The 16,024-nt window shown below is 40.5% G+C and overlaps 1 protein-coding gene across 1 annotated transcript in view; it reads right to left on the bottom strand.

Annotated features, from left to right (window-relative positions):
* The window catches only part of LOC135527742 (monocarboxylate transporter 5-like), a 60,255-nt gene continuing 44,231 nt past the window's right edge, over nucleotides 1-16,024 (bottom strand). The window contains exons 9-10 of the mRNA XM_064956273.1: nucleotides 8,077-8,170; nucleotides 1-3,637 (exon numbers count right to left, since the gene is read on the bottom strand). Coding sequence (XP_064812345.1) covers nucleotides 3,411-3,637; nucleotides 8,077-8,170 — 321 coding nt within the window. The 3' untranslated portion in view covers nucleotides 1-3,410. The remainder of the gene's footprint in view (nucleotides 3,638-8,076; nucleotides 8,171-16,024) is intronic.

The following is a 16,024-nucleotide window of genomic DNA, read 5'->3' as shown; positions in this document are numbered from 1 at the left end:
TGCACCATGAGATATCAAAATTGAGCTCCGGTGCATTCTGTGGTAAATTCAATCTGTTTTTGCTTTGTCAATATGGGGTAGTGTGTGTAGATTTATGAGGGGGGAAAACAATTTAATAAATTGTATAATAAGGCTGCAATGTAACAAAATGTGGAAAAAGTGAAGGGGTCTGAATACTTTCCAAATGCACCGCTATGAGTGGATTTATCTAGCAGTCCATTGTTGTATATTGCGTAGCGCAGCCGGTTCAGTATATTGCGTAGCGCAGCCGTTCAGTATATTGCGTGGCGCAGCGGTACGATTCCCAAAATATTAGTTTTGGGTCTGATTGACTGCAACCCTTGGTGATATTATGTGAACATTGTTCATTAAGACATTTGTGAAGTATTGTGAAATTGGGCTTTGATTAGTGGGATGGGCTAAACGGTTTGGTACAGTGGCAGAAAATGGTCAAGGTGGGAACACTTACATGCCTTTGGAAAGGATTCACACCCTTTGACTTTTTCCAAATTTTGTTGTTGTTACAGCTTGAATTTAAAATGGATTCAATTGAGATGTTGTGTCACTGATCTACACACAATACCCCATAATGTCAAAGTGAAATTTCGTTTTTAGAATAAGTATTCAACCCGTTTTGTTATGGCACGCCTAAATAAGTTCAGGAGTAAAGATTTGCTTAATAAGTCACATAATAAGTAGCATGGAATTACTCTGTGCAATAATGGTGTTTAACATGATTTTTTTTATGACTTGCTCATCTCTGTATCCCACACATACAATTATCTGTAAGGTCCTTCATTCAAGCAGGGAATTTCAAACACAGAACCACAAAGACAAGGGAGGTTTTCCATTTCCTCGCAAAGAAGGGCACCTATTGGTAGATAATTAAAATGAAATAAATGGACAAACACTGAATGTCCCTTCAAGCATGCTGAAGTTATCAATTGTGCTTTGGATGGTGTATCAATACACCCAGTCACTACAAAGACGCAGGCGTCCTTCCTTACTCAGTTGCCGGATACTGTAGGAAGGAAACAGGGATTTCACCATGAGGCCAATGGTGATCATTTTAAAACAGAGTTTTAAAAGAGTTTAATAGCTGGGATAGGAGAAAACTGAGGATGGATCAACAACATTTTGGTTACTCGACAATACTAGTCTAAATGACAGAGTGAAAAGAAGGAAGCCTGTACAGAATATAAATATTTCAAAAAGAAATAAACTTTTTGTCCTGAATACAAAAGTGTTATGTTTGGGGCAAATCCAACACAACACTGAGTTACAATCTACATATTTTCAAGCATGGTGGTGGTTGCATCATGTTATGGGTATGCTTGTGGAGTTTTTTAGGATAAAAATACATTTAATATAGCTAAGCAAAGGCAATATCCTAAAGGAAAACCTGGTTCAGTCTGCTTTCCACCAGACAGTGGGAGACAAATTCACCTTTCAGCAGGGCAACAACCTAAAACACAAGGCCAAATATACTTTGTAGTTACTTACCAAGACGACATTGAATATTTCTGAGTGGCCAAGTTACAGTTTTGACTTAAATTAGCTTGAAAATCTATGGCAAGACTTGAAAATGGCTGTCTAGCAATGATCAACAACCAGAGCTTGAAGTTTTGCAAAAAAGGCTCTTAGAGACTTACCCAAAATCACCCACAGCTGTAATCGTTGCCAAAGGTGATTCTAACATGTATTGACTCAAGGGGGGTTGAATATTTATCTAATCAAGATATATTAGTGGGGGGTGGGGGTTTCTTCGACTTTCACATTTGATCATTGACAAAGAAAAAGTGACAATAAAATCTATTTTAATTCCACAAAATGTGTACAAAGTCAAAGGGGTGTGAATACTTTCTGAATGAACTGTATATACCAGACATATGGTGCATCATCTATATGGTACATACAGTAACCCATGTCATATATAACATGATCTCAACATTTTTCTGTGTATAGGGCCCTGCGTGCCAAAAAAAATACACCCTATATTCCCTATATAGTGCACTACTTTTGACCAGCCCCTATGGGACCCCTGTGGGCCCTGGTTAAAAGTAGTGCACTATATAGGGAATACAGTGTCATTTGGGACGGAACCCAAGACTCATTCGTGGGTGTACTGTACGTTGTACTGTACGTTCTACTGTATTTAACACAGAGGTGTACCGTTTCTGATGAATATAGGATGTGATTGAATAGACAATGGTGGTTGTGTTAGAAGTTTGTTGTGTTGTTCAATTCCTCCTCATACCGGGGAGAGAGAAAAATGACGTCAAGTGTTCCAGCCACATTAGTCCACACTACAATGAGATTTGTGTAGCAGGCGTCAGGCGATGCCATGGGAACATGAAGGATAACATGTGGCCTAGCAGAATAAGTGTACATTTGTCTCGTATTCAAACAGTTACAAAACGGGATTCTCCATTTGCTGCCTCTCTTTATGGACTGAAGGAAAAGTCTTCGTTATATCTACAACCATTTTTAAGCTATTACAGTAACTTTGCTGTGGTCATAATTTCTCCTCAGTCAGACAGTCAGTTGGGTGTTCCTTGGCTTTCTCCTCAGTCAGACAGTCAGTCAGACAGTCAGTCAGTTGGGTGTTCCTTGGCTTTCTCCTCAGTCAGACAGTCAGTTGGGTGTTCCTTGGCTTTCTCCTCAGTCAGACAGTCAGTCAGACAGTCAGTCAGACAGTCAGTTGGGTATTCCTTGGCTTTCTCCTCAGTCAGTCAGTCAGTCAGTCAGTCAGACAGTTGGGTATTCCTTGGCTTTCTCCTCAGTCAGTCAGTCAGTCAGTCAGTCAGTCAGACAGTCAGTCAGTCAGTCAGTCAGACAGTCAGTTGGGTATTCCTTGGCTTTCTCCTCAGACAGTCAGTCAGACAGTCAGTCAGACAGTCAGTCAGACAGTCAGTCAGACAGTCAGTTGGGTATTCGTTGGCTTTCTCCTCAGACAGTCAGTCAGACAGTCAGTCAGACAGTCAGTTGGGTATTCGTTGGCTTTCTCCTCAGACAGTCAGACAGTCAGTCAGTCAGTCAGACAGTCAGTTGGGTATTCCTTGGCTTTCTCCTCAGACAGTCAGACAGTCAGTCAGTCAGTCAGACAGTCAGTCAGACAGTCAGTTGGGTGTTCCTTGGCTTTCTCCTCAGTCAGTCAGACAGTCAGTCAGACAGTCAGTCAGTCAGTCAGACAGTCAGTTGGGTGTTCCTTGGCTTTCTCCTCAGTCAGACAGTCAGTCAGTCCTCCCTCCATCTACATGATTCCAGGCTTAACGAAGGAGAGTATGGTAATGTCCCCCGGCTAGCATACTGCTCCCGTAGTGATTGTTAAGGCATGGTGATTGCCCTATGGTTATTTTGCATACGAACTTCCAAGGAACCAAATGTGCTAGCTGGGGTGAAACTACCCTCTAGACGACGCCATTGTTGTTGCTGTTCTTTAGGACAGGAAGCTCAGGGCAGAAGCATCCGTTAGTCTTCCAGCTGGTGTCTACATCGCGGGCCTCGCGTCTCCTCTTTCTGCTCTGCCACCTCCTCGCCACGGGCTCCAGGAAGAGAGAGACCGAGGAGAGCAGGTAACACACCCCCGCTAGGTAGAAGGAGCAGTCGTAGGTCTGGGTGTAGTCATACAGGAAACCTAGAGGATGGAAGACAAGTCATTCAATGAAAAGAGAGAACTGGACATCCACATTAAAAGGACAGAAGACACCACCGCGAAACAACAGACAGATATAGAAAAATAATTACTTCTCAATATACAACACATACTGTGGCCTGCTCCTCAATATACAACATACTGTGGCCTGCAACTCAATATACAACATACTGTGGCCTGCTCCTCAATATACAACATACTGTGGCCTGCTCCTCAATATACAACAGCCTGTGGCCTGCTCCTCAATATACAACATACTGTGGCCTGCTCCTCAATATACAACAGCCTGTGGCCTGCTCCTCAATATACAACATACTGTGGCCTGCTCCTCAATATACAACATACTGCGGCCTGCTCCTCAATATACAACATACTGTGGCCTGCTCCTCAATATACAACATACTGTGGCCTGCTCCTCAATATACAACATACTGTGGCCTGCTCCTCAATATACAACAGCCTGTGGCCTGCTCCTCAATATACAACAGCCTGTGGCCTGCTCCTCAATATACAACAGCCTGTTCCTCAATATACAACATACTGTGGCCTGCTCCTCAATATGCAATACATACTGTGACCTGCTTCCCAATATACAACACATACTGTGGCCTGCTCCTCAATATACAATACATACTGTGACCTGCTTCCCAATATACAACACATACTGTGGCCTGCTCCTCAATATACAACATACTGTGGCCTGCTCCTCAATATACAACATACTGCGGCCTGCTCCTCAATATACAACATACTGTGGCCTGCTCCTCAATATACAACATACTGTGGCCTGCTCCTCAATATACAACATACTGTGGCCTGCTCCTCAATATACAACAGCCTGTGGCCTGCTCCTCAATATACAATACATACTGTGGCCTGCTCCTCAATATACAATACATACTGTGGCCTGCTCCTCCATATACAACAGCCTGCTCCTCAATATACAACATACTGTGGCCTGCTCCTCAATATACAACAGCCTGTGGCCTGCTCCTCAATATACAACATACTGTGGCCTGCTCCTCCATACACAACAGCCTGCTCCTCAATATACAACACATACTGTGGCCTGCTCCTCCATATACAACAGCCTGCTCCTCAATATACAACACATACTGTGGCCTGCTCCTCCATATACAACAGCCTGCTCCTCAATATACAACACATACTGTGGCCTGCTCCTCATTTTAGACTCTATTTTTACAAACACATTAATAACGTCAGCAATACCAGAGAGAAATTGACATCCCCCGACACCACACGGTATAATGAAAGAAGACACCACAGCAAAGGGAGACCGTTAGTAACGTCATTCAATAACAGCATACGTCTCACATGACGATGTATGTCAGAGTTATCGCCACTCTTCTAATCATAATACCAACTGAACAATACATGTGGGGGGGGGTTCTAAACCATTTCCTGGTTTAGAACTGAAATACATTCTACACGCGGCTACTCTAAATTTAAGGACCCACGTTATAATTTAAAAGTGGTGGTAATATCTGAATGGAACAGATGGAGACATGGTACATCACGTCCTGAATAAGTAAGCTCTATTTCTGGTCATGTTCGATCTTTAGTTCATCGTTATGGCTCTTTAGGTTGCCAGCCTGAAGGGAAGAGAACAGCTAGGGCTAGCCCATTCCAGCAGGAATTGGATAGCTAACACACAGTCTGTATAGATGTTTGTTTACCTTTATTTAACTAAGCAAGTCAGTTAAGAACAAATTATTATTTACAATGAAGACTACCCCGGCCAAACCCTCCCCTAATCCGGACGACGCTGGGCCAATTGTGGGACTCCCGATCACGGCCGGTTGTGATACATCCCAGGATCGAACCAGGGTCAGTAGTGACACATCTAGCATTGAGATACAGTGCCTCAGACCGCTGCGCCACGTCATATAAAGATGGAGGGGGAGGGGAAACGCTAACACAGCATGTATAGCTAGCTGGTCGTGGGGAGGAAAGGAGGGGGGTGGTGCCAGGTCATGGTGCCAGGTCATGGTGAGTTGAGTTCATCCTGCAGGACTAGCAGCATGAATGGCAAACACAGCAGCATGCTATTTCCGGACCCCAATGACCCTGGAATGCAGATCTCCTCTCAGTTCTCAGGACAACCTGACAAAGTGGGAGACCCTCCCACCCCTCCCCCAACACCCCCCCTCCCCCTTCTCTCTGTGTCAGTGGTGTCGTCGTAACTTCCTGAGTAGTTTTTATTATTACTTTAATGTTTTATTATACTTTCTATTACTATCTATACACTGCATTGTTGGGGAAAAAGCTCTGGTGTTAAGAAATTCACTGTACTGTTTTACACAAGTCCTGTGTACGTGGCGAATATATTTTGAAACTTGGAAGTTCAAGAAGTACCTCAAATCAAATATTATTTGTCACATGCGACGTATATAACAAGTGTAGACCTTACGGTGAAATGCTTGCTTACAAGCCCCTTACCCCTCTCCTACAGATTGAAGTCAAAAGTCAGCAGTTAGGGGAATGCAGTGTTTTATTATTCCTGGAAATAGGAACACCAGTGTTCATAGATCACAGTTCAAAGATGTGAAGGTGTTTTGAACTTTAAACTTAGTTTGCCATATATATCTAGTAGACTAAATTAATTTTAAACATGAAGCTGGTTGAGACAATGCCAAGAGTGTGCAAAGCTGTCATCAAGGCAAAGGGTGGCTACTTTGAAGAATCTCAAATATAATGATTTGTTTAACACTTTTTTGCTTACTACATGATTGCATATGTGTTATTTCATAGTTTTGATGTCTTCACAATTATTCTACAATGTAGAAAATAGTAAAAAAATAACTTTTGACTTTTGGTATTGTACATTTAGACTAGTTTAGATTATGAAATACCAGTTTATCAATGGCAGCGAAAAAGAGGAAAGCCCTTCTTAGATAATGTCTTGGCTGGTGTGGGCATTGCGTAACCCAGAACAACCTACTAACCTGGGCTCATATTCACAAAGCATCTCAGAGTAAGAGTGCTGATCTAATTGAGTTTATTTAGATCATAATCAATAAGATTACATGGATTACAGGGGACCTGATCCTAGATCAACACTCCTACTTACGAATACGGGCCCTTAGTGACTGAAAACAGATTGAAAACATATTGCAAACCCAAACAAATGGCCAATGTGAACAGTTAAAACAGTCTGGACTGAAATCAAGTAATGCTTAGCTGGCCTACAACCCACATGAAAATATACTGCAGGGGTCTTCTCTGGGTCTGGGTCTTCTTTTTTAATGTGGGAGGATTTTAAACCATGTTCGTCAGTCTTCTTTCCCCCCAGTCTTCCTAATTTCTAAGAGGGGGTGTGGTATATGCACAATATAGCACGGCTAAGGGCTGGGTCCAGGCACTCTGTGTTGCGTCGTGCATAAGAACAGTCCTTAGATGTGGTATATTGGCCATATACCACACCCCCTTGGGTCTTATTGCTTACTACAGTAAATATGACTTTAGTCTGCAAAAACACTACAGTGTTTTAGCTTAGCTAAGCTATATAGTATTTTTTCATGTGTGAAAAATGAAATGAACACAACTTTAAAAAAAATATTTTTTTACCCCTAATTCTCCCCAATTTGTAGTTACAGTCTTGTAACTACCCATATGGAGAGACATGCGTCCTCTGAAACACGACCCAACCAAGCCACAATCCCTGCTTAACCCGGGAGACAACAACACCAATGTGTCGGAGTAAACATGACACCCGTGTATGCATCCAGTCCGCCACAGGAGTTGCTAGAGCGCGATGGGACAAAGACATCCCTGCCGGCCAAACACTCCCTTAACCCAGACAACGCTGGGCCGCCCTCATGGGTCTCCCGGTCGTGGCCGGATGCAACAGAACCTGGACTCGAACCAGGATTTCTAGTGACACAGCTAGCAACTGCGATGCAGTGCCTTAGACCACTGTGCCACTCGGGAGGCCCGACAATGTTTTTCTATGGCTTAGCTTGCCTAGAAGGGCTGATGAAATGCATCGCTATGCATTTCTGTCAATCAACCCACAAACGGCTAACTATAGGATGATTTTCAACTGGCTTTTTCTGTTTTCGAAACATGAACACACATGTTAGCTAACCTACTCAAACTTCAGTTAGCTAAGAACAGCTGTGGTCACACACACACACACGCACACACATACCTACGAGTGAGTTAAAAGATAAATCACTCATCTGTCATTGTGTGTGTGTGTGTGTGTGTGTGTGTGTGTGTGTGTGTGTGTGTGTGTGTGTGTGTGTGTGTGTGTGTGTGTGTGTGTGTGTGTGTGTGTGTGTGTGTGTGTGTGTGTGTGTGTGTGTGTGTGCGTGCATGCATGCAATGCGTGTGTTTCAAGTTCCACGTTTTTATTGTCACGTGCACACCTGTCTTTCCTGTGTGTAACACTCCCTCACCTGCGAGAGGAGGTCCTGTCAGACAGCCAAGGCCTACGAAGAACATAGAAAATCCCATGGAGTTGTTGAGTTTCTCTTGTCCTACCAGATCCACCTGAGGAAAGAATTAACAAAGAAACATCACACACCAGTCAAAAACAAACTAGTGTTTTGTTACCAAACTATCTAAGTAGGAACACAAACCCAGGTTTAGTACAGTGCCTTCAGAAAGTATTCACACTCCTTGACGTCATCCACATTTTGTTGTGTTACAGCCAGAATTTAAAATGGATTCATTTGAAATTGTGTCTCACTGGTCTACACACAATACCCTATAATGTCAAAGTGGAATTATTTTTGTAGACATTTTTTTAAATATATTTTTTTTAATGAAAAGCTGAAATGTCTTAAGTCAATAGGTATTCAGCCCCTTTGTTATGGCCTAAATAAGTTCAGCAGGTAGAAAATGGTAAAAACAAGTGACATAATAAGTGGCATGGACTCACTCTGTATGCAATAATAGTGTTACTGAGTGGCCTAGTTACAATTGTGACTTAAATCAGCTTGACAATCTATGGCAAGACTTGAAAATGGCTGTCTAGCAATGATCAACAATCAAGTTGGCAGAGCTTGAACATTTAAAAAATATTGTTACAATCCAGGTGTGCAAAGCTCTTGGAGACTTACCAATCACCAAAAAGTGATTCTAACATGTATTGACTCAGAGGTATGAATACTGTAAATTCTAAATCCACACAACCAAATTTCATGGCCCCAGGTCCATGGGTTCAGTTCTCATTGCCCTGGTGTGTTATGGTGACGCCAAGTGGTGTAGTTTGGCTGACTTTGAGTGCAGCGACTAATCATTCTCAAATTCATTAGAGGCTAATCCATTGAGTCTATATAACACATCTGGAATCCATCTGCTTTATAGTTCATGAGAACAACATTTTGAAAGTATTTTTTAGCATTAGCACATGTGCTAACGTGCATCTAAAATGTACAATAACGGCCATTTTTTTTAAATGCAGCGACCATTTTTCCCATTAGAGTCTAAATGCTAAACTTGGGAGTGAATCTGACACATGGTTGACGAGGAGGAGATGATTGTAGATGATTTTGAGCGTTACATGAACGTTGTTAATAGTTTCCTTGTTTTTTGGAGATATCTTTTACGAAATGCAGTGTGGGTCATATTTGGGACATCGATGATAGCGACGACAAATGTCAAGTTGATAAGCCACTGTGGAGTGGATTTACAGTGGTTTAAATGGACATGTAATATCCTTCTTCTTCTTTTTAACTCGGACATCTTTTAAACAACCCCTTAGCTTTTTTTCAAAGTACGTTGAGACATGTACAATGGTATCTTTGGTGTCTTTCCACATTTGGTATCTTTGATATCTTTCCACATTTGTTGTCATTTGGTCCTATGGTTAATGAGAAGAAGGTATTTTAAGTATTTTTGGGCATTTTTGTGCTCATGTATGTGCTCATTAGTATCTACAGGTATAGTGTGGTCTTCTTCGAAAGCATCAATGTTATTTTATCAAACTCTTTAGGGACTATTATGATGAGTCCAAATACCACATTTGGCTTGAATCTGACTTTTAGTCCATGAGAAGAAGATTTTTGATGATTATTTTAAGCATTAGCGTTACATAGTCCAAAAAGTGAATGGTTAATAGTGTGCTTATTTTTAAGATATCAATGCCAAACGTAACATGGTTCCCAGCAGGCACACTTGGTTCCATTGGTTCTGGGAATGAAGCCATAAGTTTCCTGATCTGTAAAACTGAACGTTTTTCAAACGTTCTTAGAACGAATGTGAAAATTTAGCCAGTTCTAGGAACGTACATTTTTAAATTGCAGGGAGGTTCTGAGAACATTTTACTATGGTTCCCTGAATGTTTTATTAACGTTCTGAGAATGGAAATTCTAGGTTATTTGAAGGTAATTAAATAACGTTCTGAGAACATGTTTCAATAAGACTTTTAATAACACTGCTAGTTTGGGTTAACTCTTTTGGACTCCAAGCACAGGCCACATGGAATTGACCTCACTTGGGCATTAATAATGCAAACACATTTATTTTGACATCAGTGAGATTTGAACCTATGATGTTCTGTTCTTTATCCATGGAATTAGTCCACCACGCTAACAGGATGAAGCTAGGAGACCACGTTTCTTTTAACTCAAACAAAGCTGTTCATTTTAGTATTCTCAAACAGACCCCATTTAAAAGGAAACAAGCACTCATTAAGATCAGGTGTGGCCAATTAGTGGGCATCGCCAACACACCTGAACACACTTAACAAGATGGAGGAAAGAGAGAGCTTTGTTGACGCTGAGAATGGAATTTATGTTTTAAAATAACATTCTTACAATGTTCTTTGAACATTACTAATATGTTCTTGTTGTTTAACAAGATGGAGGAAAGAGAGAGCTTTGTTGACGCTGAGAACGGAATTTTTGTTTTAAAATAACATTCTTAGAACGTTCTTTGAACATTACTAATGTGTTCTTGCTGTTTTAATGGAAAGTTTTCTTAATCTTCTGTGAACCCGACTTTAACCCTTTCCAGCCGTCCATAAAAGAATAGGAAATATGTTTCTGATGGTTGTCACGTCAATATATCTGTGATAAAAATTACTTTTTTTCTCACAAAATCTCCTTTTGATAGGTTACGATATCTGCATTAATAATATTTGATTGGTTTATGAGTTAAGGGCAGGAATTAGGCTCTTTCTCAAAAGGAAAAACTCAACACGAAAATGGCTCATTTGATACGGCTGACTGAGGGAGGCACCTCTCCCTTTCTCAATCTGACAGGTTGTGACAAAATGTGGCAAGGCCATCATTCAGATTTGGACAACAATAAGGTAAATAAACTGTATAATAAATATTTATGTTGGTAATGATACTATTTACATCTTGGAGTATTTGTTCTGAAAGACAAGATGCCTCTGTGAAACGAAATTTTGACGCCTGGTGACCTAACTAGCTATCACACTGAGTAAACTTGAAAAGTAGAATCAGTTTGAAAGTGAGTTGACCATTTCTAAAGTAAAAATTCATATAATCTGATCAATGACATCGATATTTTTTAAAGTACATGAAAAGCTTTGACTCTGAAATATATTGTTAGCTATCTAGCAAGATTGCTTGCTAACTAGGATGGCTAGTTAGCCTGTGTTGGTCAAGTCAGTCACCCAAGACGGAGCAAGGTAGCCTACTTCATTTAACTCGTCTTGTCTTTTTGATGTTACAGTTTTCTTTGATAACTGTACAAAATAAAATGTATTTGTCATTAGATATTAGATCTAAAAAAAAGTGACTGGCTAATGGTTATATTTTGTCCTTGGCTAGCCAGCCAAAATAGAGAGGGGTGCTGTGAAGGAAAATTGGATGGCTATATTTTACTAGCTAAACCTTATGATAATAGCTTATAAATAATGACATTGTGGTGGTAAGCTTGGTAACTAAATGTTCCTGGTCTAGCTGGTTTGCTACTTAAAGGCATAAATTGGTCCTAATATTTCAGTTATGGACTATCAGATATGCAATTATATGTTTTCTCAAATGTGACTCATTTCAGGAAACTAGGTGCATGTCGTAAGTCACTACTTCACAGGAGAGGCACTTGAATGTAAAATAAATGTTTTATCAAAATGTGGGGTTTTTTTTGGCAGAAATGCCTTCTGGAACATGTGAACTTTCATAACAAATGTGTATTCCATCCGTAAATACTTATTACATTGTTCAATTACGAGCCTAGTTGATTTAGCCATGAAAGAAAGACAGGAACCTTCCAGCTAGCCATGATTGGCTGTGATAATGGATAGGCTGGATATGCCGGGAGATGAGTTTGGATTGGTCTGTCATGTAGCATGCTTCTGTCTATAACGTGAGCTGCATCGAGAACCACAAGTTTTGCTACTTTTCTCAACAACATTGATGCCCTGAATTTAGCAGGCGGTATCAACAGATCAGTTGGAAAAAGTGGCGGGCTACTTTCTGCACATTCCACGGTCAGTGTGAACTGGAGTGACTTGACACAACGTTGGCCAAAGCCAAATGGAGTTAAATGGTCCCAGTCTGCCGTGAAGCATTCATCCATGTATACCGGTAACAGTCTAGTTTTCAGATATTATACGTTAAAATTTTTGTCAGAAAGTAATTTTCATTGCAAGCTAAAGTATAACGTTCACTAGCTAGCAAACTTTAGCTTGCTGGCTTGCTAGCAAACGTTACGTGTACAATCTGTGAAGCAATATTATTAGAATCAGAAATCCATTTGAATTGCTAGTTATAGCCTAATGTTAGCTAGCTAACATTAGACCTAGTTGGTTAGCTTTTTAGCTACCTGGAGATTCATACTACAGCTATGACAATGTTTGTATTGGTAGTAGTATGAGTTGGGATTATGCCAGTTCATTGTTTAGATATCTAGCTAGCTACATATGAAAACAAAAGACTCCACTTTGCGAGTTAGCCAGGTGTGTCTGGGGGTGATTAAGACCATCTATTGTATTTTCCCAGATGTGTGTACATGCCTAGACAATAGTGACCCATCTACTTAGCTAGATGTGGCTGTGGGGTGGTTATAGCATTTCCTTCACATGGCCCTTCAATTTAGACAAGTGTGTAAGGTAAGCATCGTCTAATAATTATAATTTTTATCTGGACACTTTCTGTTTTTGATATTGCTACTTTGGAAGTAACCATTTCACAGTACCGTTTACCCCTTCTGTATCCTGTGACAAATAAACATGTACAGTAATGTGAAGAGCAACATGAACTGTACCAAAGTCAGATTAAGATATAAGTATATTTTTACCTGGAGTTTTAAAGTTTTAAAGAATTCCTCATGAAGCTGGTTGAGAAAATACCAAGAGTGTGCTGTCATCCAGCAAAGGGTGGCTACTTTGAAGAATCTAAAATCTATTTTGATTGTTTAACACTTTTTTGGTTACTACATGATTCCATATGAGTTATTTCATAGTTTTGATGTCTTCACTATTATTCTACAATGTAGAAAATAGTAAAAATAAAGAAAACCCTTGGAATGAGTAGGTGTGTCCAAACTCTTGACTGGTACTGTGTACTTAGATATCTCTCGCCTTGAATCTAAGTCTTTCTGCTAGACAAGTATTTGTGTAAGTTTATCGATAGCCTAGTATAGCATTTTGTCCAGCTAGCAGCAGGTAACTTGTTCACGGAAATCTGAAAAGCAATCAAATTAAATTGTTTACCTTTGATAAGCTTTGGATGTTTTCACTCACGAGACTCCCAGTTAGATAGCAAATGTTGCTTTTTTCCAAAAATATTATTTTTGTAGGCGAAATAGCTCTGTTTGTTCTTCAAGTTTGGCTGAGAAGTCGCCCGGAAATTGCAGTCACGAAAACTGAGAAAAATATTCCAAATTAGCTCCATAATATCGACAGAAACATGGCAAACGTTGTTAATAATCAATCCTCAAGGTGTTGTTCAAACATCTATTCGATAATATATCCATCGGGACAATTCATTTTTCAGTAGGACTGATTGGAGTAATGGCTACCTCTGTATTTTACGCGAGAATCTCTCTGGGAGCATCAGGTGACCACTTGCGCAATGTAGCCGCTTACGGGTATTCTTCAACATAAATGCGTAAAACTACATCACAATGCTGTAGCACCTTCGGGAATACGGAGAAAGAGTAATCTGGTTGATAGCCCATTCACTCCTCATTAGGGACGCATAGGAACTCAGCGCTTTCAAAACATGAGACACTTCCGGATTGGATTTTTCTCAGGCTTTCGCATGCAACATCAGTTCTGTTATACTCACAGACAATATTTTTACAGTTTTGGAAACTTTAGAGTGTTTTCTATCCTAAGCTGTCAATTATATGCATATTCTAGCATCTTGTCCTGACGAAATATCCCGTTTACTACGGGAACGTTTTTTTTCCAAAAATGAAAATACTGCCCCCTAGTCACAACATTAAGGGAGATAGACTTCTTCTTGTTTGTCACGCAGGCATTGGAGGGAGAGGTTTGTGTGTTCACAAATAGTCTGGGTTGGGATATTGTTTTGGAGTGCCCGTCCTATGGCGATTCCCTCTGAGCGTGGCTAGAGGTTACACCTACAGAATTCGACCTGTTTCTTGGACTACTCATTTACACAGGATTTACCGAACTGCCTGACCTTCATTGATACTGGGGTACAAAGTCTTCTCGGGGTTCTTGGGCTAGATCTTTCATGTTGCTTCATCACTTCAAAGCTCTGTTGGCTGCTTTACACGTTGTGGATCCTGCCACTGAGGATAATACAGATAGGGTTTGAAAACGGCAGTACTTACTACACCACCTGATAACAGACTTGTAAAAAGCTGTATCAGCCAAACCAACACATAGCCATTGATGAACACATGGTCAAATCCAAAGGGGCAATCAGGATTCAAGCAGTATATGAAACGGAAGACAACTCGGTGGGGATTAAAATGATGTTTTGCTTCATCTGACACAGGCTACACTTAGAAGTCAAGGTTTACACCAGCAGTCGGGATGGTCGTGTGGTTGAGGAATTAGACATATGAAAACCAAGGTTAAAAAGTTTGGTTGAACAAATTTTATGCATCGTAAGTAGTCAGAGATCAGGGGTCCAATGCATTTGGGACTTGTACGGTAAACTGGAAACCGTTGCCTGATGCATTTAAGTACTTTAAAAAGTGGGAGCGTCAAACCGAGTGGTGGAGATATGTGTTGGTGTAGGATAGTGGGCAATGTATCGGCCATTCAGTGGAGAGACACGTACTGTTGCTTGCCATTCCAATTTTCACAATGCAAATGATTCCACTCCAGTAACAAGGCTAGTCCAACAAGATGGTGTCCGGAATAGGGAAATGGTCCACCAGTCTGCTGGAATCCACAATTACAATAGACAGATGGGTGGGGTTGACAAGTCTGATCCAGATGATCAACTCCTACAATGTTTTGCAGAAGACCCAGAAGTGGTGAATTTAAAAAGAAACAATAATAATTTTAATCCCACTGTGTTGACATTGCAGTTGTCAACCGTTACTTTTGGCAGTGTAATCACACACCACCTGGCAAGGAAAATCAGAAAACTGATTAGAAACAGATTACATTCAGAGAACCTCACCGTCAGTTAGGAGGTATTGATGTTAATGACAGGTATCCATCTTGTGACAGAGAAATTAGAACGAGTAAAGGGACTCAGATGTAGCGCAGATGTTCACTAGTAATTTTGCCTCTTGCATGTGTAACCGATGTGAAATGGCTAGCTAGTTAGCGGTGGTGCGCGCTAATAGCATTTCAATCAGTGACTTCACTCGCTCTGAGACCTTGAAGTAGTTGTTCCCCTTGCTCTGCAAGGGCCGTGGCTTTTGTGGCGAGATGGGGTAATGATGCTTTGTGGGTGTCAGTTGTTGTTTTGTGCAGAGGATCCCTGGTTCGAGGCGAGGAGAGGGGCGGAAGCTATACTGCTACACACGTTTCCTTTTCCTGCATGTTTTCCCTTTATGTTTCATGCTCTAATGTCCTTGGGGATGTAAAGGACTTGTAAAAAATAATGTTGTGCTTTTGGAATTGTTCCCATTCTGACTCCTTTTGTGTAATTGACTATATGCTAGCTGAATGTAGACATTGAAGTTGTAAAAGCTAATAATTGTTGTTATATGCCTTTCTTTGTTTCATATTTTGTAATTCCAGTTCGATTTTGATGAAAGTAGCCCTGAAATGAATGTTGTATAATTTTATGATTATGATAGCGATTTAAATGTGTCTTCAATTTCTGGTTTGAATGAGACAATGTAATCCCCTAAGATTATTCTTTCAATAAAGTTCTTGTTTTAATGAATATTATATCACTTTGTTATGTCTTTCCTTATATGTAAGACTCAATGCTATTTGTAATATGTTTAGATATCTGTTTGATCACAGAACATTACATAGGATTCCTG

The sequence above is a fragment of the Oncorhynchus masou genome, chromosome 33 (genome assembly GCF_036934945.1).
Source record: "Oncorhynchus masou masou isolate Uvic2021 chromosome 33, UVic_Omas_1.1, whole genome shotgun sequence".
Taxonomy (NCBI): Eukaryota; Metazoa; Chordata; class Actinopteri; order Salmoniformes; family Salmonidae; genus Oncorhynchus; species Oncorhynchus masou.
This window is presented reverse-complemented; position numbering and strand designations above follow the sequence as displayed.